The following is a 22,802-nucleotide window of genomic DNA, read 5'->3' on the forward strand; positions in this document are numbered from 1 at the left end:
CTACATCCTCTCTGTGTCCTGCAGCAGAGTACCCACGAGGCTGAGGACCTGGGAGGCCGACTGGACCGTGTCATACTCTGCGAACAGGTGGCATACATTCTCCTGGGACTCTGTCTGGCTCTTGGCCACAAATCCAAAGATCCTGGTGGGAGAGCACAGGCTGAGTGAGGTGGTGGGGCCCAGAGAGGTTAGGAGAGGTGATCTCAGCAAATACAGTGCTCTCCCCGCTGCCCCTTCCCCAGCTCGCTGAGGATAGGATATGCCTCCTCCTCCTCAAGATCTAAGTTTCCCTCATTTTGAATGGGGGGGGGGCTCTGAGGACAGGACCTGTGTATTCCTCATCCTAGTGGGAGGTTCCTGAGGGCAAGGATGTGTTTTGACCATCATATTGGGCATCCCTATAGATTAAAGCTCCCTGAGGTTAGACCCTGTGCCTCCTACATTAGACTGGGGGCTCCCAGGCTCATGACTCCTCCTTCAGACTGGAGGCTCTCTGAGGACTGGGGCTGGTGCCACCCCATCAAAACCATGGGCTCTCTTAAGATCAGGACAGGGGCTCCCTCCTTCTGTAACTCCCTTCTCCTGTTGGGTCCCAGGCCCTGCCCCAGGGAGACCTTTTATGGTGACTGACAGTGCACAGGAAGGCCTTACCAGGAGGGCTTGCAATATTTTTGCCACCTGTTGGAAAGGAAGATGGACATTTATGAGTACTGAGACCTCTCTGCATTCCGCAGGACTCTGGCTGAGCAGCGAGGGGAGCACGGCCAACTGCGTCCACACCCCACGGGGTCCCACCCTGCCCTCATCCCGTTGCTCCTGGCCCCTCGAGGCTCACAGGCTCTGTCTGTGATCCCAGTCCCAGAGTCAGCAAGAAACCCCAGTGGGCAGCTAGGCCCTGGATGGCTTTCCTGAGTTCAGCCCAGCCTTGAACTCACTTCCGTTGCTCGGGGTCCATGCCACAGAAGCGGATGGTGGTGAGGGGGTAATGGCGCCGGAAAAACACCCTGGAAGAGGCAGGGAGAGAAGGAGAGCTGATGAGAGCCTATCCCAGGGCCATGTCCTACCTCCATCATCTCCAGCTCTCCCGGAGGTCACATGCCCTGCTCTCTAAGAAACCTCCCAGCTAGACCCTTACAGCCTGCCCTGCTGGGCCCTGGGGCACACGTTGGCACTTCTTTCCAGTCATGGAATGAATCTGCCTTGTGTCCTACATATTGGGGTTTTTTTACCCTCTTCCCACCCCACGCCCACTGTGTCATGTAACTGCTTGAGGATCGTAATGGCATCTTGCTCATCTCTTGTTCCTCCAGCCCAGGACCGGGCTCCTGCTAGACTGTGAAGCCCTAAGCCTGGGGAAGGAGTGATCTCATCCAGTGTGTCCCAGTGGGCAGCCAGAGTCTGGCCTTTTGCAGATGTGCCATCAATGGATGCAGATTTAACCAGTGCCCAGTGAATCCTGGTTAATTCCATCTCTGTTGGTCATAGGGAAGGGGGACTTTGGTAGGAGGTCATTGGTGTGAGGCTCAGAGAAGGCAGGGAACTTGCCTGGAGTCACTCAGCAAGTCACTGACCACGTTGGGTCCACGATCCTGAATCTTACTTTCATCACTGATCCATGGCCGTCTCAGCCATCCCCTCCACTTCCCCCTGCCCAGCCCAGCAGCCCCAGGGCAAGGGAAGTCCCTTACTTCCTCTGGACATCCGTCAGGGTGATGCCTTGCTCGGTGACTTTGAAGTGGACCACGGTGGGTGTGGGGAGGACGTCCCTCTCAAAGGTGGTTGAGATGGCCTTCCGCACGGCCAGGGCTCCGCTCAGGGTCTCTACACTCACGGAGGTCAAGTATAGGGCATGGCAGCCTGTGGAAGGTAAATGCTGTGCTTGGGCCCTGCCAGGATCCGCCATGCAGAGGACCAGTCCCAGAGGACTTCGGGATCATCTGTGGCTTTGCATTGCTCTGGCCTCTGGCCCTTAGGGTGGAGTAAAGGAGGGGCTGTTGCCCTATGTTAGGGATGTCCAGACAAACCTTCCTTCTGTCCCGAAGCATGGGTGGCACTGCCTCCACCTCCACCCACCCTGGGGCCCTGGTTCATTGTCAAGAGAAGGTGGAGAAGACAAGGATGGGGAGGGGCCCGTTGCAGGAGATGTCACTCAGACAAGGGCTGATCTGTGCCTGGCCTCTGGACGAGAAGACGAACGACCTTTCCCCCTTGGAAACCCCCAAGACTTGGACCTGACACTCCACAGAGGATCCCAGGCCCACAGACCACCTCCAGGGCAGGTCCCTCAGGACCAGAGAGACCTCGGCATGTCCACATGTACCCATATGTGTGCAGGATGGGGTGTAAGCCTCACCCACCTCCCTGTCTTCTGCACACTGCCTGCACCCCCCAGGCCTGCGGCCTTTCACCTCCGGGTTTACAGGGATGGGGAGAACCGGGGCACCTTTTTAAGGATGAAGAAATAAAGCTGTGATGGGAACGTGTGCGGGCCTGCATGCCCATGTGAGTGAGTGTGGGGCTGGGAGGTGCCCGCGGGGGCATAGCCAAGACTGGAGCCTCCTCCATGCCACTCACCTGCGGATTTCTTTAGGCAGGAGGCCCGGCTGCCTGTAGCAGGGTCTGAGGCTTCTCCACCTCCCAATTCTGAGCCAAAGCAAAGAACAGGCCCCGGAGGGGGCGGGGGCGGAGTGAACGGACCCTTCTCTTAGGAACATTAATCCCTTTGAACCTCTCCCACCTCCGCCCCCACCTTCAGGAAGCAAGCCGCTGAGGAACCTGGAGTGATTACCGTAATCGGACAAACGGGGCCACTTGGGGCTCCCCAGATGCCTAGCTTGCAAGTCTTTTGATCCCTCCTTTTCCTCCTCACTCCTCCAGCCCCTGGATCTGCTGTAATCACCTGACCCTCAGGAGCCTCTGACCTCCTCCCTTCTTTCAGGCCCTTCCTAAACCCAGACCTTTCTTTTCAGAAAGTAGGGAGGCCCTCCACATCACCACACTGGCAGCTTCCCCTGCCCCGACTCCTCTCCCAGAACCGCCCTGCTGCTCCTCCTGCACACCCTGAGATCGTCTAGTCCGGCTCACCAGCCTACTGGGCTGTAGGCTCCGGATGGGACTTCCTGGTCTCGGTTTGATGTATGATCTGTATACCTTGGGGTGAATTACTCAGCCCCTTGAGCCCCCTTTTTCTTATCTGTGAAATGAGGATAACACCTATTTGACACAGTTGTGGTATGATGACGGCTGTCCCCATTTTGTAGAGGAGGAAACAGAGGCTCAGAGAGGTCAACCTCCTCAAGCCAGGAAGTGGCGATGCCGGATGGATGCTAGACAAAGCACTTTTAACTGTGACACTAATCCATAAATAAGGTGAGATGTGACCACTAGGAGCCTTTGTAGTAGGAACACACAGGCCCAGTGCCCCGATGCTGCCTCTCTGGGGCCCACACCCACCTTTCTGCGGGATGGTGAGTTTGCAGGGCAGGGCCAGGGCCATGATGGAATGCTGGCACACAAAGGCAGAGAGGCTCCCTGCAAGGAGATGGGCAGCTCTGTGTGAGAAGGCCTGTCCCCGACCAGCCTCCCGGCCCGGAAGGGCAGGGCCCACCCCGGGGCCTGCAGGCCGGAGACGCTCACCAAAGTAAGGCTCCTCATCTGCTCCTTTGAGATGCACCCCTTTGGCAGAAGACTCAATGAGGAAGTGGCGGATGAGGTCACTGTTGTCCTCACCTGGACAAAGAAAGAAGAAAGAGTGCGTGTGGATGGGAGTTCCAGAGTCCAGTGTTGGCCGAACGCTGACCATCTCATTCCCTGACCTGCCTCCTCCTGGTCTGTCCAGAGGTGAACTTGTCCATCCCCCTGGCTCTGGGTGGGACTGCTGGTAAGAACCCTGTCTTCAATGCCTCCCACAAAGGAGGTGTCAACGCCTTTGCTCAAAGGCTTCTGTGTCCAGTAATTCTCTCAGGAGATCCTTCTCTTGGTTTCAAGAGCTACAGGGGTTGGTCCTCAATGACTACTCAAATCAGATTTTAACGCATCAGCCTGATTTCTCTCTCCCCCTACCCACTCCTTCCCAGGGGCTATTATTCTCCACCAGACGGTCCCTGCTGACGCCAGGCTGGCCCTGGAGGGTGAACAATGTCCGTCTGCTTGTTCTCACCAGCCCCTGGCTTCCTCCTCTCTGTGCTCGCTGGCAAGGCTCGTTGACAACCAGCGCCACCCAGAGATCACTTTCTTATTTAGACAGAGAGGCGTGGTGTAGAGAGCATGCATTTGGGGTTTTCATCCTTGCTCTGGGGGGTCATCAGCTAATTCTCGGAGCCCCATTTACCTCATCTGTTCGTCATGTGAGAGCTGCAATTCTGGGGTTTGGTGAGGGGCTGGTACTTAGGTACCTTGTACTATAATGATATGATCTGTCTTTATCTGTCTTCCCAGCGAGGTATCCTGGTGTAGGGTGGATGCCCCACAGCTGTGTGTGTTGTGTGTGAGGCCACGGGAAAGCGTGTGATAAGCTATCACATGTGATAAACTGTCACACACATATCATAAGCTAGGGCACACACGTTATGACTACCTTAGGTTCCTTCACAATAAGTCTGGTCTGGACAGAGGTGGGCGCCCAGAGGAGAGGATCCTGGAGAGGGGCTGGGAACTTCCTCTTCGGCCCCCCAGGAGAGCAGAGTGGGGAATCTGGGGACTCCGGGAGGCAGAAGCAGCTTAGGCTTGCCGTGGAAGGAGCTCCTTCTAGAGTCCCCCTGCAGGAAGGCAGCTGGGAGAGCCCTGAGGTAGACCGTCCTCCCAGCTGTCATTACGGGCCTGCTGCAAGGCAGCAGCAGAACTGGGACTAAAGCCTACCACACTCCATTGCGTCTGCGAGGTCTTGAGTGAGGACAGAGACCGGTGCATACCTGATCGGTTCTGGGCAGGTGCAGGAGCCTCATGCACCTTCAAGGCAAGGCCGAAGGAACCTCGGTAGGAAGAACTGTCCCTCACGACGAAAGCCCCTGGCTCCTCCTTCCTCAGCAGCTCGATTGCTGGAACAATCCTTGGGTCAGAGACAGTTAACCGCACCCTCCTCCCTCTCTTCTGGACACCCTCTGTCCCCCAGCCCCCTTAGGTCTTCATAGAGCAGACATTACAGAATCACTTTTTGTTCCCAGGAAGTCCTTTCTATTATCTAATCTCTACCCTTCCTGCTGCAGTCTCTATTTCCTCGAGACAAGAGGTTCACAGGATAACCCCCTTCCCTGGACCTACCATTTGTCTTTCCCTCCCCTAACATGACCCAGGGCCCCATATGCCTGATACAAGGTGGGGAACCCAGACTCTTGGGTCACTCATCCGTTGAAACACAGTGCTTCCTTTTACCTTGTTCCCGGGTGATGCTTGGCTTAAACCAGTATTTAGATGTGTCCATCACAAACTTCATCGTGGGCTGCATGTCCCTGGGGGGACCTGGAGACAGAGAGGGTGGACCTTGTAGGCTGGACAGAGGGGAGCTGAGAGACCCTCCCCCCTCCTCTGTGCAGTGGTCCCGTTCAACCCTCCCCACCCTACCCCAACCCCATTGTATCTCCAACGTCCTGCAAGAGGCAAAATCCAACAGAAGAATTCCAGGGCTTGGCACATGTAGGACTTAGGAGTCTCCCCTTGTATCCTTGGTAATGAATCACAAACAGATAAAAATCTCAGTTTAATGAGAAACAGTTTCTCAAATCTAGTGTTGTCTGGTGTGGACCGAAAGAAGGGATAAATAAGAGATTCTGAGATGCATCATCTGTTCGATTTTACCCTCTCTTCCTCCTTAAGAATCCTACAAGTGTCTTGGGGGGGGGGTTGGAAAAGAAATTGAAAGAAAAGGTTGAGGAAAAGAAAGCAGCAGATCTGGGCCGATGAGCCTGTGCAGAAGAAGTCAGGAGACAGGATTCCTGACTCTGATTTGGGACAATTGTTTTGCTCCTGAAGCCCAGAGAGGACCGAATGTACTAACCAGCCTCTGAGGGTCTTTAATACTCCAATAGCCTAGGCGATTAGCATGGATTTTGTTTTGAGAATGGTTTGCAGAATTTGATAAGGTTCCAGGGTATAATTAGTGATATCCTGGGGCATCACCAAACCAGGATGGGAATATTACCAGGCTAAGTAAATGTGCTTTTTGAAATGACAGAATGGCCATTTTCCCGGGTCCCCTAAGACAGAGAGCTGTGGTTCTCAATTTTGGCATCTTAAAAAGGTGTGTTATGGCCGGTTGAGAGTAACTCATTATAAAAAAAAAGGACTAAAATCTGCAAACGATTTGCCCTGGGAAAACGATCAGGGCAGATTCAAAGCACACCCGTCATACCATTTTCTCTTGCTTACATTGACATGGCTCCCTGAATGGCAGCGTGGGCCAGAGTGAACATCACACCCCCCAGGAGTCACCCCGATGCTTGTGGCTGAGTGAGGGCTGAGAAGCCTCAGGAAGGAGGTGACTGAATGAGGCCAGAGCAGGGACAGTGTCCCCGGGGGCTGTGCAAGAGCTTTACTCTGGAGAGATGTACCCCGTGGGTGCTAAGGCTGGGCCTCTGTGTTTCCTGCTTTGGGTTCTGGCTGGTTTTGTTCTTTTTGGATGCCTGTAGTCACAGACTACGGGAAGGAGGGTGTTTGCTGTTTTGTGGTTTTTAGCTGTCTGAATTGGAATGCATTGTCTCGGTCAGCCCTCTGTGTGCTCGTCATCCATGAACGTCAGAGGTAGGACTGACTCTCCTTCTCCCTCTCCCTCTTGTGGGTTAGTCATCAAGCCTGCTGTTTTCATATCCCGAGGGTCTCTTGGCTCCGTCCTCTCTCTTCCACTGCCCTGCCCTGCCCTGGTTCAGGCCCCCATTATAGCTTGTCGGACCACTTCGTGATGAAAACCAAAACAAAACAGTTCTCCCTACAGTTCCTCTGCCAGAGTGATCTATCAAACGTGCACCTCCGACCCCATCACTCTCTCGATTGAGACGCTCTGCTAAGGCCCCCGTGGCCTAACGGGTAAAATCCACTCTAGCCTGGGGTTCAAGGCCTTTCCCAATCTGGCCCCAGATTACTCAATGACTTGACCCCACACCCAACACTGCAGTCATTTCCTAAACATGCATGTGCTTCTACACCTTCATGACTGTGGACTCGCTGTTCCCTCTGCTGGGAATGCCCCTCCTCTCCTGCTCTGGCTACAGACTCCATCCACTTTCCAGATTCAGCTCAGATGTCACGTCCTCTGAGGAGCTTTCCCAGTTTTTCAGACTAAAAGGATCACTCCTCCCTCTGTGACCCCCCCAAGACTTCGGACATCTGTTTACTTCTGTGTTTATCCTACTCTACACGGATTCCTTGGCTTTTGTATCTCTTTCTAGACAGTGGCCATCTCTCTGTCCCTACTACTTGGCAAAGTGCTTGGCACACAGTAGGTATTCAGCGTGTTGACTTGCTATTGCAGAACCCCACTGATGTTTTATCTATTCCCCCAAGCCAAACTTCACAACGGTTTAAGTATTGAATTACAACATACCCTCCGAGGATGTGGTAAGAGGGGCATCTGGCAGGGTCTGGCTGTGGCTCCTGGTGGCCGGACAGGAGTGACCAGAAGAAGTGGCCCCAGGTCGGACAAAGTCCTGGTGTCCTGGGGTCGGCTGGGATGGAGGAGACCCTGGTTCTGGGCAGCCGTTGATCAGCACGATGGGTATGTCCACCATGGAGTTGGTGATGGAGGGCGGGCAGCTGCTGGCATGCTCCTTGGCCAGTGGTGGGGAGTGGGTTGCTCTGGGCTGGCCCATGCTTGCAGTGGGGTTGCTGGGGACCTGGAAGTCACTGGCTTTCGTGCACAGGGACACTTGGCCAAGGCTGTGGAGACTGGAGGAAGAGCTGGCTGGGCTTTCCAAGGACCTAGAAGATGACTGATGGCTGGAGATGCTGGAGTGGAGGAGGGACTGGCTGCTGCAGGGAGGGCACCAGACAGGCAGGGTGTTAGGATGTCAGAGTGGACACTCGGGGCCTAGAGTTCTGGTTAAACAGAGTATTGTATACTCCATTCCCCATAGCCCAGGACAAAGTACATGCCCACCTGATCCCCAAGGGATGCTGAAGGGTACAGAAATATCTCTGTACTGCCAAGTCTTTGGTCACTTAAAGTGGCCAATGAGCTGATTCCTTGCAGGTCATGTGGGCTTGGGCTGGACCGGATTCCCTCTGCCTTCCCAGCCAGGAAGTTCTGACAGCTATCACACAAGCACCCCGATACTCCCAAGAGCTTTGCACGCAGGCTGGACCCAGGCTGGACCGTGTCTACGGTGGATGCAGAGGGAGCTCCCCAGCTGGAGGAAGAGGAGGGGGCCAGCTCTGCATCCAGCCAGACTTCTCTCTGAGCTCAGAGGCCCATGCCAACGGCCATGGCTGTGGAATCCCAACCTCCTTGCCAACGACTGCCTTGGCACAGCAGCTTTGGAGTCGGTGTGGGGGACAGAGGTCCTGCAGTTTGGTCCTCCTGGGCAGGGTGTGTGTGTGTGCAGCTCCACTGTGAGGCCTGCACACGGGGCTGCGGCAATTAGGAATAATGCTCAGGCAGGTCGGCCTCCTTCCTCCTAGGTCTTGCTAGCAATAAAGAGGAGGGAGGCTTTCCTTTCCTAAATGGTTTTCCCTAAGCCCCCAAATTTTATTTATGCCCTTGTGTTTTGAGGTTGAAAAAAGAGCTCTCTTCCTTGAGATGGATTGTATGAATGCTGGAAAGGATGCAGGTAAGCCTCATCAGCTCTTTTCCCAAGAGGTAGGCATGAATAAAAATCTTTGTATATTGAGTTATATTCTAAGTGCTTGAGGAAAGCTTGAGGTCCAAATGGCTGTGATGGCGTAAAAGAGAATATTCACTCATGTTTTTGGTACACATCCTGATTTTGCTCAGATAGAGCAGGGTGCCCATCTATTTTAGGATCTGTGTGTGTGTGTGTGTGTGTGTGTGTGTGTGTGTGTGTTGTGGAGGCAATATCAGAAGCTATGATGGGAGTGACCTACCTTCCAAACACATAGCTGATGTCGGATGCTGGGCTGGCTGACAATACAGAGACCCTGCTGCCCCGCTGTGGGGCCAGGCCCCCCAGCCCCTTCTCCAAGCCTGGAGAAGCCACCAGTGGGGAGCCCAAGCCATGGGGGCCTGACGTCTTGTTCCCCATGCAGGGGATGGAGATGCTGGGAGAGGGTGGGGAATGAGAGGAGGGAGCCCCACAGTGGGGAGGGGGGCGCTGGTGCCCCCTGCCCTGGCTCCCAGAGAAGATGAGGCTCTCGCTGCTGCTTCGAGTTTCTCGAGGGATGTCTCTGGAAAGGAGGAGACCACCACTGCGCGGGGAGCCGAAGGGTGGAGTGACAGATGGGCTGGAGCAGCGCTGGGGGCCATCATGGCACCTTGATCTGGTGGAGGTCACCTCGATGTACTTTATATCTGGGGAGAGAGCAGAGCATCGATGAAACCTGGGAGCCTGTATTCACAGAACAGGAATGCTGGAAGAGTCCTCAAGCCCATCTGGTCTCTCCTCTTTTAGACCGATGTAGAAACAGGCTCAGGGAGGAGGAGTTTGCTGGATTAGGATTAGCACCCAGCTCCACCTTCTAGGCACTGTTCCAAAGTCACCCTCTTTGTGATATCTTCCTTTCATGTGGAGATGCAGTGGAATGAACACAGGTCTTGGAACCTGACAGACCTGGGTTTCAGATCTGACTCTGCCACTTACTATCACAGAACTTGGCCAAAGGACTTCAGCAACTAGAACCTTGGCTTCCACACCTGTAAAATGGGGTGACTATACCCAGCCTCTTTGTGTTACAGTAAGGATGAGACAAGATGAATGTAGGAGACATAGCACCGTTCTTGGCACATAAATCTTTTAAACTAGGGAATCTTTTCCTGAGTGAATGTCCCCCTCCCCAGGTTGAAATTACTGCTTTTTGGAGTGTGCCAGTCACATTTTCTGATGCCTCCATTGGTCAGGGTGTTTGAAGGGTGTTTCTACATCTGTGTCTACAATGAAGGCAGGGGGTCTCAAGCTTGGTGGCACGTTAGACTCATCTGATGAGCTTTTAAAAGTCCTAATGCCCAAGGCTACACCTTGTGCCAAATAGATCAGAATATTTGGTATAGACCCACACCTCAGGTTGTTTGTTTAGTCCCCCAGCTGGTTCCAATGTGCACCAAGCCACACCACTGTGGCCCCCAGCCCAGCCCAGCACCACCACTTTACCTGGGAGCTGGTAAGATTCGTATAATCTGTTTCCACCGCAAGCCTGCTGAATCAGAGTCTGCATTTTAGCAAGACTCCCTGGAATCTGAGTGCACTTTAGAGTTTTGAGAAGTCCGCTTTAGAGCAGGAGTTCCCAGAAGGTAGGGTTTGCTACATTATCAAGCTGTGGACCTCCCAGGTCATGCTTCTAGCTGGTGCACAGTTGTTGGATATTAAACATGCCCCAGGGTGGTGGCTCACTCCAGTGCTCTTTCCTTTTCCCAATGGGGGCATCCAGGACTCTTGTTCTGAGAAATTGCTCCTCCCTGGAGTGGGGCACTGGGTGGTTTTCTCCAGGGTGAGTATGGACACCCCTGGTCCTGACCTGGGGGAAGGGAACTGTCCTTGGTGCTGTTCCAGCAAAGGTGGTGGAAGGTGTGTGTGTGTGTGTGGGGGGCTACCTAGCTGCTCCCTCCTGGAGGCCTGTTGAGTCCTGCCTCCGGCTTCCCAGGATGGAAACTGGGGCAAAGTCAGCGGGAAACTGCACCTTCAGCTCCTGTCTGCCGGCCTCCCACCCCCTTGGGCTTTGGCACATGCACCAACTCCCGCCCACCATGACTGTGGAATCCCTGCCTGCCCCAGCCCGCTCCCGGGTAGGACCTCTGAGCCTGCTGGCGGTTACTGCCTCTGTCTGAGCCTGCTTTGGGCTAGGGTGGAGGTGGAGGATTACATCAGATGAGGGGGGCTGGGAGGCTGACCTGAGCATGCTGTTCCAAGGGGTAGAGGAACAGGCCTGGCTTTGTCGTCAGACAAACCTGGGTGTGAATCCTGGCTTTGCCACTTTCCCGCCAAGAGGCATCAGGTAACGTTCCTAACCACTGTGAGCCTCAGTTTCCTCATCTGCAAAGTGGGGATCTAAAAACAACCTCCCGAGATTTTGGTAAGGATAAGATACATTGATGAACGATGCCTGGAGCTTGGCGCATGGTGGGCTTCAGGGAACTTCTCCTGAGTGCCTGCTTTTTGAGGCCAGTACTGGTCAGATGGCTGACACTGTCCAGCTAAAGTGGCAGTCCTACTGCTGAGGGCAAGAGAAGACGATTTGGCACAATATATTGTGGGTTCTGAAAAAGTAGAGGTCTTGGAATGGGGTGGATTCTTCCGGAAGGTTGGCAAGCACAACTTCTATTTTTATAGGACTTTATAGTGCTTATACCTGTAATCCTCTCGGCCCTTATGCTCAATGCCAGCAGCCATTGCTTTTACAGAGGAGGAAACTGAGGCTCAGAGAAATGTGGCAATGGAGCTGGCATTTATTGCATAATTTTTTAATGAAGGCTGGTATTTATTGAGTGCTGTGTGCCAGCGCTGTTGCAAACACATTACCTGTATTGGCTCATTTAATCCTCATAACAACTCCGTTGAAGTAAAAAATGTTATTCCATATAACAGATGAGAAATCAAGGCTCAGAAAGGTTGAGTGAGTTATCCAATGCCACACAGCCAGGGAGCGGAGGAATCTGACTCCTGCTCCTGTGCTCAGTTTCGGGGGCCCCTTCTAGGAGGAGGGGCTCCTCAGGACACTTTCCCAAGGCCTGGTCCTTGTGAGAAGTCCTTGGCTGCTTTGGAGAGGGTCTCTTGGCCTGGTGAAGCTCTGAGCTTCCTACTCACTGGGTCATCCAAACACCAACCAAAGGCCTTTCTTGGGGACTGCAGAGTAGGGTTGGGAAGGGAGGACGGAAGGAGTCCTGGAGCTGTGAGTCACCTCTCCCTGCTGCCCTGAGGTGCATGTGGCTGGGGGAGTGGAGGCCCCCACACCCTCCCCAGGGTGCAGCCGCTGTTTACAGGCCCGTGGGGCAAGTCTGAGCAGTGCTGGGTGGATGCAGGAGCCAGCACCAAGCTGGGCTGGTGGAAGGGGGCCCGTGGGTGGGGGGCAGAGAGATAGTTATTAAACACCCTTCACTTGGGGTTGGCAAACAGCCTTGCCTGGCAGAAATTGCTGGAAAATGAAATGTGGGCTCCTGTTCCAAAGATGGGGAGGGGTGTTGGAGATGGATATGGTGTTTGCTTGGAGAAGCCATCCTCCTGGTGGGATGCCCCACCCCACCCCCCCACCCCCACCCAGGGTAAGTCTGAAGGAAGGGGCAGGGGCAGGGGAGCTGGGGGAGGTGGGTACTGGGGCAGGGGCAGTGTGAGTACTGGGGGGAGGTGGAACCCCAGAAGAGGAGCCCTCAGGCTGCCTCCAAACAGATTTGTTCTTCAAAGCTCTGGAGGGCAGGAAACTAGCACCAAAGAGAGAAAGGCAAGAACACAGACTCTGGAGGCCAGAAGCCTGGGCTTTGAGGCCTGGCCTATGACTCACTGGCTGTGTGACCATGGGTCATTACTTCTTCTTCTCCCTGAGCCTCATTTTCTCATTTGTGAAATGAGCCTGCCACTATTTCCTTCACAGGGTCGATGCTGAGATCATGCACTACAAAATCTATGTACATTTAGGGAAGGGAGAAGCATAGGATCGCCGACGCTTAATGTCTAATTTTGCCAAGTGAGGACAAAGAGAAACAGTAAACATCCGCTAGCACCACAATTCCCCTTGACACCCCAAGAGAAGGAGGGATGAGAGGCAAAGGTGGGGCATCCCACACATTTGGATACCTTTGGCCCAATGAGAACTCACCACTGTGCCCAGAATTAGCTATGCTGCCATGGGCTGGCAATTGCCGTCACCAGGAGTGGTGGTCTGAGGCGAGGGTTTCGGCAGGTGGAGGTGCATGAGACAGTTGCCACCCATCACAGTGATGTGCTATTAGTGATCACAGTCTAACTGGGAGCTGACTATGCTGGCTCTCTCAGGAGGTAGTGAGCTCCCAGGCATCACTGCCATTCAGGTGGAGGTTAGAGAGAGTATTTTCTTATTCCACCACAAGAGGCTAGGGCAGAGCTGGGGGGGCTTCATCAGGACCCTCTGACCACTGTTGGCTGCCCACTCATTCCCCAAACCCCTCTGCTACCCAGAGTCAGGTGGCCATAGCTCAGAGCATCTGAGCTTCCAGACTACTGACCTTTGGCCCCTGGAGAAAGGGCCTGGTTGTCAGCGTCCCCACCCCATACATGTGGATGCTCCACAGAGACTGGTCTTGCCCCAGCTGGCCTTGAATGTGTGGAACCCCTGCCTTGGGGCATGAACATTAAAGCCCTGGGCTTGCTCCTGCCAATGGTAATTAGACCCAAGCGACCTTCCCTGCAGAGACATGCCTGTGACTGGCCTCCAGAAGCAGGAAGACCTTGGGGGCATAGAGGTGGTTCTTATAACAGCCCTGGTCGGCAATGCTCAATGGGAGGGGGAGGAGGCAGGCTGGAGGCTGGGAACTCGGGCGCCAGAGGACCTGGGTGCTGGGCTCACCTCCGCCCCAGACCCTGAACCTATCCTGGGGCTGGTCCTAAATGCAACCCCAGTGTTTAATTAAAACAGCTGTGGGGTGCCTGGGTGGCTCAGTCAGTTGAGCATCCGACTTCGGCTCAGGTCATGATCTCGCAGTCTGTGAGTTCGAGCCCCGCGTCGGGCCCTGTGCTGACAGCTTGGAGCCTGGATCCTGCTTCTGATTCTGTGTCTCCCTCTCTCTCTGCCCCTCCCCCGCTCATGCTCTGTCTCTCTCACTCTCAAAAATGAATAAATGTTAAAAAAAATTAAGAAAAAACCCAGCTGTCATTCATAATGACTAACAGTGTGCCAGGATTTGTGATAAACCCTCAACAAGTGTTATTTCTTTTAATCCCTGCAACCCTCTTTGAGGTAAGAACTCATCTCTGTTTTACAGACGAGGAGTAGGAGACAAAGAAGTGAAGTCAATAGCTTGTATAAGGTTTGTCCACCTCCAGTGATTAGGCTGGACTGGCTCCTTACTGAAGTCCATCAGCCTCAGTTTTTTCATCTGTAAAATGGGCAGAAAATATTTCATGGGAATAGATTGGGAGGATTAAATGTTCTCCTGTAAGGGGCTCAGCACAGTGCTTGGACATAATAAGCGTTCAATAAGTAGAAATTCTTATGGACCCTATCTCTAATCCTAATTGTACCCCTTAATCCATGTTTAACGCCCTGGAGATCTCAGTCTTTTGGCCTATCTAATGGGGCTGCTGCTTCTTGATCCTTATCCTCAGAGTATACTTGAAACTCTTTGTTGGGGAAACGGACACCAGATGTAGGGATTTCTAGAATTCCTTAGATGTGGTGGTATATTGAAGTTAGTCGTACCAGTCCATGGGAGCTGATTGTTAAATTTTTCAGATTTTGTCCAGCTGAGTTCTAAACTTAGACATGATTAAAAATCAAATTATATAGGGGCGCCTGGGTGGCTCAGTCGGTTGGGCATCCGACTTTGGCTCAGGTCATGATCTCATGGGTTGGAGCCCCGCGTCGTGCTCTGTGCTGACACCTCAGAGCCTGGAGCCTAATTCGGATTCTGTGTCTCCCTCTCTGTCTGCCCCTCCCCCGCTTGCACTGTCTCTCTCTTTCTCAAAATATAAATAAACATTAAACATTTTTTTAATCATGCAAACTTACAACGAAATAACTTATGGTAAAAACAAAAGTAATAAATACAACTCACCACATTCCAATTATTTTACTATAATCTATACTCTATTTTTAAAAAGTTTTATTTATTTAAGTAATCTCTACGCCCAACGTGGGGCTCAGATTCACGACCCTGAGATCACGAGTCACATGCTCTTCTGACTGAGCCAGCCAGGCACTCCATTATCATCTATATTCTTGAGGTTATTAATATCTATTGTATTGTATAATAGAAATACTATAAATACAATAACGGCCTTGTACAGGCATGTCTTTCCAGTGCTACATTCAGTGACATCATGTAGATAGTTTGAAATCGGTCCTGGTGGCAGATGTTTCAAATCAGGGCTCTCTCCCATCCCATCGTGGAGCTAGGTGTTAGACATTTACCAGCACACCACCCCTGAGACACAGCAGGGTTCTGCCCTAAGTAGACTGACCTCTGTGACTCTACTTCCAGCTTGGGACTCCCCAGAGAGATACTCCCCTAAACAGCAACAGGGGCCCAGAGAGCAATCCTACAAGAGTTTCAGGGGACCGGGGTTAGGACCTCAAGAGATATACCATAGAACGGTGAGGTTCCGGGATTCCGCATTTATCAAGCTCTTATTTACTGCATGGCATTGTATGAAATTCTTATATATAGTAGCTTATTTAAAGTCTGAAAAATCGCATAAAACAGGTATCCATCACCTTTCCAAACTCAGTAATAAAATAGAATTGGATAGTGAGGGAAACTTGTATTTATCTCCTTTATACAGGAGAGAAAACAGAGGTTAAGTAACTTGTTTAGGGCTGCACAGCACCTCCCAATAGGACATAGTCTCCTGCTCCTCTGATTTGTTGGAAAAAGTCCTTCTTCCTCATGAGGTCTGGTCCCCCCTCCTGGCACTGCGCCCCATGTCCTTACCCAAGGCTTCAGGCTCGTCTTTCTTTTTCTTTGTGGTAATGCTCTGGGTGGGTTCGGCCCAGGGCGTACCAGCTCCTGGGGGGAGCAGCTGGAAGGTGGGGTCCAGTTCCAGAATCATCTGGTTGAGGCTCTCCAGTGAGAAGTCAATGTAGGAGTCAAGGTCCTCCAGGGCCCCTGAGGCCTGCTCACCAGGGGACTGTAGGAGGCAGCTGGCTTTGGCCCCAGTCTGTGGGCCTTGCTGGAGCCTGCTGGGGGGCCCCTTGTTGGGTGTAGGGGCCATCAGGGCCTGGGCTCCCCAGCCTTCTGTGGTGTAGTAAGGACACTGGGGTGGCAGGCTGGGGCTGGGTGCTGGGTGCAGGACCCTCCTGGGTTCTTCACAGGGAGTCAGGCTGACTGCATGGCCTCCTGCCAGCAGGGGGCTGGACATCACTTGCGACATGGTGGGGCCAGTGACTGTCGGTTTACCTCTGGTTTCAAATCAGCCTCAGTTACACCCCAGAGATGTCGCTTGCCAACCGGAAGCTCCCAGGACCTGAAAGATACCAAGGTTGGGAACTGAGTAACTTTGGTAGATGAAGCCCCTGCCACCCCTCCCCACAAAGCAAAGGCTTATTTATTCATTCATTAAAAGCATGGATACTGGCAGGGGTGGGGGTGGGGGTGGAGTGGCGCCTGGCTGGCTCAGTCGGAAGAGCATGTGACTCTCGATCTCAGGGTTGTGAGTTTGGGTGGCATGTTGGGTGTTGAGATTACTTAATAAGTATTTAAAAAATAATAATAAAATAAGAAGCAAGGATACTGGAGCCAGACTGTCTGGGTTTGCATCCTGGCTCTACTACTTAGTAGCTGTACAATGTTGGACAAGTTAATTAACTTCTCTGTACCTCAGTTTTCCTGATCTGTAAAGTGAGTTAAGATTTGTAGCATACTTAGAACAGTGTGTGACACATAAAAAGCATTATGTAAGTGATTCTTAAATAAAATCTCTTTTATTGAGAGGTTATTGAATATCTACTATGTCACAGCCTTATTTATTAAATAAATACTAGCTAATATTTATTGAGTAATTACTATGCACACATATTACACAGAAAGCCATTTAAACTCCTCCTAACAACCATATGAGGTAGATACTATTATTTTCCGTTTTATGATGTGTGACTGGAGAGACAGAGCAGTCAGTTACCCGCTCAAGGGTCATACGGCCAACAAGTATCAGAGCAGGACAGGACCTCAGCCTGCCTGATGTCAGAAACCTTGTATTTAGCTGCTACTGCATGTGGGCCAATTGGTGAAACAGACAAGCAAGCAGGTGAGCAATTCTAAACAGGGTTACCAGGGAAGAGGCAAAGCAAGGAGACTCTGTAGGCACTGGTGTGGAGGTCAGGGAGGACTTCCTGGAGGAAGGGACATGTAAAGGGAGACAACAAGGAAAAGCAGGAGCTAGCTGAGCAAGGCAGGTAGGGTGAAGAGACAGGTATGTTCAGGGCCCTCGTGGGCAGGGGACATCACTAGGTATTACTGAGCATCTGAGAAACAGAGAGCACCTAGTTGGATGGGGGGAAAGATGAGGTGGGGGGAGGCAGGCTGGCCAGACCCTGCAGATGTAGGCTGGGCTCTGTAGTGCCTGCTGCACCCTGAGGGCAATGAGGAGACACAGAATAGTTCTGAGCTTGGCAGTGACATCATCAGTTGATAATCATTCCCTGTGGGCTCATTTGGGAAAGAGATGTTCCGACTTCCCTGTTTCCCTTAGTGTGGAAAGTTCTTGTTGTCTAGCCTTAATACCACATGTTAGTAGTTTCTTATAGGTTGGGCTGGGTAGGTGGTGACAGGTTCTGAGATTGGGGCTGCCAAGAAAACTGTAAGAAGAGGGGACTTGCTGGTTGTACGACCACTGTTAGCCCTGAGCCTCACTGTGTGCCCCACAACGCTCCCTGACTCTACTTCTCCCTTTTTCCAAAACGCCTCCATCACATCAGACCCCAGGGCTGGAGAAGGCATAGAGACCAGTCTAGGGCAAATGCAAACTGTGGAGTCTGAAGATTCAGATTCAAGTCCCAGCTCAAACAGCTCTGTAAGGTGTAACTCTGACCCTGAGTTTCCTAGTCTGTGAGCTGAGAATAAGAATTCCTGCCCTGTACCCTCCCAGAGAGAGGTGTGGAATCGGTGAGTGAAAGCAGCTGGGCAATTCTAAATACTTGGAGAGAAGGGCTTATGTAGAGTATAACACTTTCATAATAGTAATCATAGCTCCCGTTTACTGAGCACTCGCCATGTGCCAAGCTCTCACCTATGTGTTTTACACGTGGTAACTATTCGAATCCCCCACATCACTAGGAATTGTTGTATCTCTATTAACTAGTCCATTTTACAGGTGAAGAAACTGAGACTCAGAGAGGTTAAGGAATCTGCATAGGTCACACATCCAGAAAAGTAGAGCTGAGATTCAAACCCAGGCTGCGGGACTTGGGATTCTTAACTCCCTTACCGCATGGAGTTCAAATGCAGAGGGATATCCGAGGTCCAGAGAGGGTGTACGATTTGCCCAAGGTCACACAGCAAATTAATGAGAAAAGCCAGTCTCCCTTGTCCCCCATGGCTCCTGTAGGCTCTGTTGCCAGACTTCTCCTTGGCTGGGGCCTGGAGGGGGCGGTGCATCCCAAGCTTGGGAAGGATGTCTATAAATGGCAGTGGAAGGGAATAGTCCTCTGAGCTCCTTCCTAGGAGCAACCGAGGACGCGGAGCTGTGGCTCTTTCCTCACATGCTCCAAGTGGCCTGAGTTTACTGGGGCAGGATCTCAGTGCACCCTGAGGGGTTTTTGGCTGGGCCCCACAGAGGAGCCTGGGGTTACTGACTTTGCAGAGCACATTGTGGGCTGGGGTTATCACTCGGGATGCCTGCTTACTGATTGGAAAACTGCTACCCTTTCCCCTATGGGCCTCAGTTGTCCCATCTGTATGATGGGGATATAATAATAATGGAGCTTAAAATGTACTCATCTCATTTTCTCCGTGGCTCCATGAGGAGGGTACTATTACTATGGGGCTGGAGAGGTTCAGGGATTTGACTCAGGTCATAGAGCCTGCAGAATCCACTGGTGGAAATGGGGTTTGAACCCAGTAGTTTTGAGCCTGGATGGTCTTGGCTCCACAGTCCCAAACTCTTAACCTTGTGTTACTGCTTCAGAGTTAAGACCCATTTCACATCTGCTCCTTCTGGGATTCTGGAACCCAGTGGGACAGGCCTGGGATTGAGTGAAAGGCAGGTAGCCCCTCAGGGTCTTGTTCAAACTCTCTTCTCACCTTGAACACTTCCAGGGCAGGGGCTGGATCTCACTCCTTTATTCTTGGACACCCTCACCAGCCCACTCTCTAGCTCTTTCTTTCCTCACCCTCTAGGTGAGGGTTGCTGGGGCTCCAGACTCTGTGTGTGTGTGTGTGTGTGCGCGCGCACACACCTGCCTCTGTATGTGTTGAGGGTGTATAGGGCTCCAGCCAGCTCTGCCCTATTCATAGGTTCTTCCCATATATTCCCCTTTCTGATTTGGACTCAAATAACTTTGTTTCCAAGGGCTCCGGAGGCAGGGGGATCCTGATACCTTGGCAAATCCCTGTTTCCATTTCATTGACTTACTCTCTCCCTCCTATTATGAGCCCAGGTCAGCAAAGGGGGAGGGCGACAGAAGGTGAAGCCTGAGCCTCCTCTCCAAAGCATTTTGCCTCTACAGCCCATCCCCACCCCACCCCCATCCTTGAAGAGTGGCTTCTGATTTTCCCATCCCAGACTCACTAAAGCAGACCCTCGGAAGGCCATGCCCCACCCCCCCTCGATTCCTGGCAGCCTCTGAATGGCCCAGCATGGGGGCTCAGGGACCGGCTTCGTGCTGTGGGCTGGGAGGCAGGAGGCCTGGGTTCTCTGTCCATTCCCTTCCCAAGTCTCTGTGACCTTGGGCAAGCCTCTTTCCACCCCAGCCCTGGACCTTGGTTCTCTCATCTGTACACCGAAGGGTACAGATTTCCTTCTCTTAAAGCACTGAACTCTGGGGTCTGTGGTCCTGAGACCATCTCTCTGTCATCTACGGCCTCCTCCCCTTTCCACCTTCACTTGGAGCCCCAGGACACGTGGAGAAGCTGAGGACAAAGGGTTAAATGAGGTTGGTGAAGGTGCTGAGTCTCCCTCTCTTATCCTTAAAGAATAAAGGCACATACCTGGTGTCCAGGGCGGGCAGACGGCTGTGTTCACTCCTGACTCCTGGGACCAAGACTGCTCAAGGGGGAGGTGCAGTTCACCTTCAGACCTGCCTGAAGAGCAGCACCTGGCCCTCCCACCCTCCCTCCCTCTTCCCCTCCAGGCCCTACACGTGGCTGATAGCCCACAGGCCCCACCCCTCCTGTGTCTGGATGAGCTCAGGTGGGGCTGGCACGGGCACCAGGGAAGGGAAGCAATGGGTGGTGACCCGGCCTGGCGTTTGCTGGGGCTGTGTGTGTGTGTGTGTGTGTGTGTGTGCGCGTGTATGTTTCCCAAGCTTCTTGCTTGCCTGCTCCCCTGCCCCCTGCCCCATGCCCCTTGTTATGGGAGAGAGGGGTCTATGTACCATGTGGTCAGTGGAGCCCTGCTTATTAGGACAAGCTCTACCTGTTAGGGACAAGGTCCTTTTAGGACTAAGGTGCACTGTGGGCATTCCTCCTACCATGTGGCAGCCAGGAAAGGGACTGCGGGCTGGCAGAACCAGCAGAAAGTGAAGTCCTTGCCTTTGGGAAAGGAGGACATCGGTGAGCAAGGACCCTTCCCCTGTACTCTCTGGGCTGGGTCACACTGTGGCAAGCCCAGGGTAGGGGTGCACTGGAATTAAGGCTGGGCATAGATTTTTTTTTTTAACGTTTATTCATTTTTTGATAGAGAGAGAGACAGAGCGTGAGCAGGGGAGGGGCAGAGAGAGAGAGGGAGACACAGAATCCGAAGCAGGCTCCAGGCTCCGAACCGACAGCACAGAGCCCGACACGGGGCTCGAACTCACGGACCGTGAGATCATGACCTGAGCCGAAGTCAGACGCTTAACCGACTGAGCCACCCAGGTGCCCCTGGGCATAGATCTTCTATTTTCTTTTTTTTTCCTTCTTAGCCTGGGAATGGGGCTTCTGAACCAAGGGGAGGCGCTCTGAGTGTCTGGAGGACTTTGAGAAGGGCTCGTACATAACCTTGCTCCTCTTCATTCATTCACTCAGGGGCTACCCTTCTGCATGGTCTGGTCTGTGCCCCCAGGGTGGAAGTTCCATGCAGGGGTGATGGCAGAAAGACCTCAAGTCTAAACATCCCCTCTCCCTGGCCCCAACCCCCTCCTTGTTCTGTGCCAGGGGTCCCAGAGAGTTGCAAGGGGGCATCCAGTCACTGTGGGGGGAGGGCGCTGGTGGCAGAGCCGAGCCAGGTCTGGGCAGGTTGGTCTGCTGAGAGGGAGCTGGCAAAGTCACTAGCTCAGGGACTCCTGGTGATCCCAGCAGTGGCTAATCTCAGGGATGGCTGGGTGGGTGGGTGGGCCACTCAGTGCCCCCATTATGCTCAGTGAAAAGGCTTCCTGCCTCAAAGTATTTGATGCCCTGTGGCTTGGTGGAGGCATGATGAACCAGCGTCATGGGAGGCCAGGGAGCAAAACTGTGCCAAGTTATAAAAAGGTACTCCCTCCTGACGGTCGTGTTAAAAGGCGTCTCTGGAGATTCGTGCAGCCCGGCTGGCACATGGCTTGGGGAACAGTTGTGTCTTTGAATGAAGAAAATGAGGCGGTTGCAAGCTGTAAGCTATAAGCCAGGTGCACTGCATGCAGTGGCCTTACCCACTGCAGTAGCTCAGGAAGGGCGTTGGGGGTGGGGGTGGGGTGGGAGAATGGGGTAGCGGTGGGGGAGTGCAGAGGGACAGATGCTGAGTATCTGCTGTGGAAGGGGCACGTCACAGGGAGGTGATCATGTTGGGCCAGGGTTGTGGTGGTTCTGGCATTAGTCCTGGCTGCCTCCCTGGGGACTGGCACAGAGGACGGCCTTTACCGCAATTCTTTCAGGGCTGGGAGGCCCCCCAGCCTTATGACCCTGTGCCTCAGGTTATAGTCTTTCTTGGAAGGTGTGGCTGTTTTTGGTTTACATTTGGTCACTTTCTGCACCTTAGGCCAGTCCTCGAACACTGATTCCAGTCTCAGCGACCCTCCAGACCCTGCCTACCCATCCCCATGCCACCCTGCTTCTCCCCCAACCTCTCTCTGCTCCTCTCCTGACCCTTCCTTCCCCCTGACACGATCAGTCTCCCCAGAGCCTGGGGCAGCATTTCTTCCTGCATCTGTGGATATGTTGTGTGATTTTTCTTCTATAGCTTGTTTTTTGTTTTGTTTCGCTTTTGATGTTTTATTTATTTTTGAGAGAGCGCAAGCAGGGGAGGATCAGAGAGAGAGGGGGACAGAGGATCTGAAGCGGGCTCTGCACCGACAGCAGCCAGCCGATGTGGGGCTTGAACTTCTGAACCCTGAGATCGTGACCTGAACTGAAGCAGGATGCTCAATCAACTGAGCCACCCAGATGCCCCCCTTCTATAGCTTGTTGATGCGATGGCGTATGTTAATTGATTTCCCAAAACGCAGCAGATGCATTTTTCTGTATTTCTCACCCTCCCTTGCCTGGAGTCCTGGTTAGGCAACAGTTTCTGTCAATCAAATGGTCTTGGGAACATGGTTTGTTGCTGCTGGTCAACACGGTGGTGGAGACACTGGGATTTGGGGGCAGCTGCCTTCTAGCATTCAGAGTCCAGCTTTGTGGGTGTGGAGAGGCTGTTCCTGAAAATGGGTTCCTGATCCTGAACCAGTTAGGTGATGGTCTTAAAGTCAACAGACACTGGGTGGCTCCTGATTCTTTACCTTCCTGAAGGCGCCAGAGGCGAGCTCCCAAGTCGGGTCGCAGGTTTTTCTGGGAGCCATTCCTGCAGGTGCAGCCTGTTCCTCTAGCCTTTCTGATGATTTTGTGAGCACAGGATGCACGGAATTCCTTTCTGCTTAAATTTGCTAGTGTGGTTTCTGTTTCCTGCCGGTGACTGATATGGGGCCAGGGG

At 52.9% G+C, this 22,802-nt stretch overlaps 1 protein-coding gene across 1 annotated transcript; it reads right to left on the reverse strand.

Annotated features, from left to right (window-relative positions):
• TNS4 (tensin 4) lies at window positions 1–16,154 on the reverse strand. Its single transcript, XM_047080410.1, has 12 exons — window positions 15,716–16,154; window positions 9,031–9,454; window positions 7,535–7,959; window positions 5,371–5,457; window positions 4,911–5,036; window positions 3,637–3,729; window positions 3,454–3,531; window positions 2,575–2,643; window positions 1,689–1,857; window positions 936–1,004; window positions 652–678; window positions 1–142 (listed from the first exon to the last, which is right to left on the reverse strand). Exons 1-12 carry the CDS (start codon window positions 16,152–16,154, stop codon window positions 1–3), a joined length of 2,148 nt encoding a protein of 715 aa, XP_046936366.1.
• Window positions 16,155–22,802: the final 6,648 nt, after the last annotated feature.

This window comes from Lynx rufus, unplaced genomic scaffold (assembly GCF_022079265.1).
Source record: "Lynx rufus isolate CCGP_SWC_20201006 ecotype Redwood Valley unplaced genomic scaffold, mLynRuf1.p SCAF_18, whole genome shotgun sequence".
Taxonomy (NCBI): Eukaryota; Metazoa; Chordata; class Mammalia; order Carnivora; family Felidae; genus Lynx; species Lynx rufus.

What these genes read in the sequence shown, in the direction of transcription:
- TNS4 (XM_047080410.1), bottom strand. Translation starts at nt 16,154, where the DNA reads ATGTCGCAAGTGATGTCCAGCCCCCTGCTGGCAGGAGGCCATGCAGTC. An exon ending in ATCAGCTATGTGTTTGGAAG is followed by an intron (nt 7,960 to 9,030) that starts GTAGGTCACTCC and finishes CCCTCCCTGCAG; the next exon opens with CAGCCAGTCCCTCCTCCACT. An exon ending in ATGGACCCCGAGCAACGGAA is followed by an intron (nt 679 to 935) that starts GTGAGTTCAAGG and finishes CCTTTCCAACAG; the next exon opens with GTGGCAAAAATATTGCAAGC.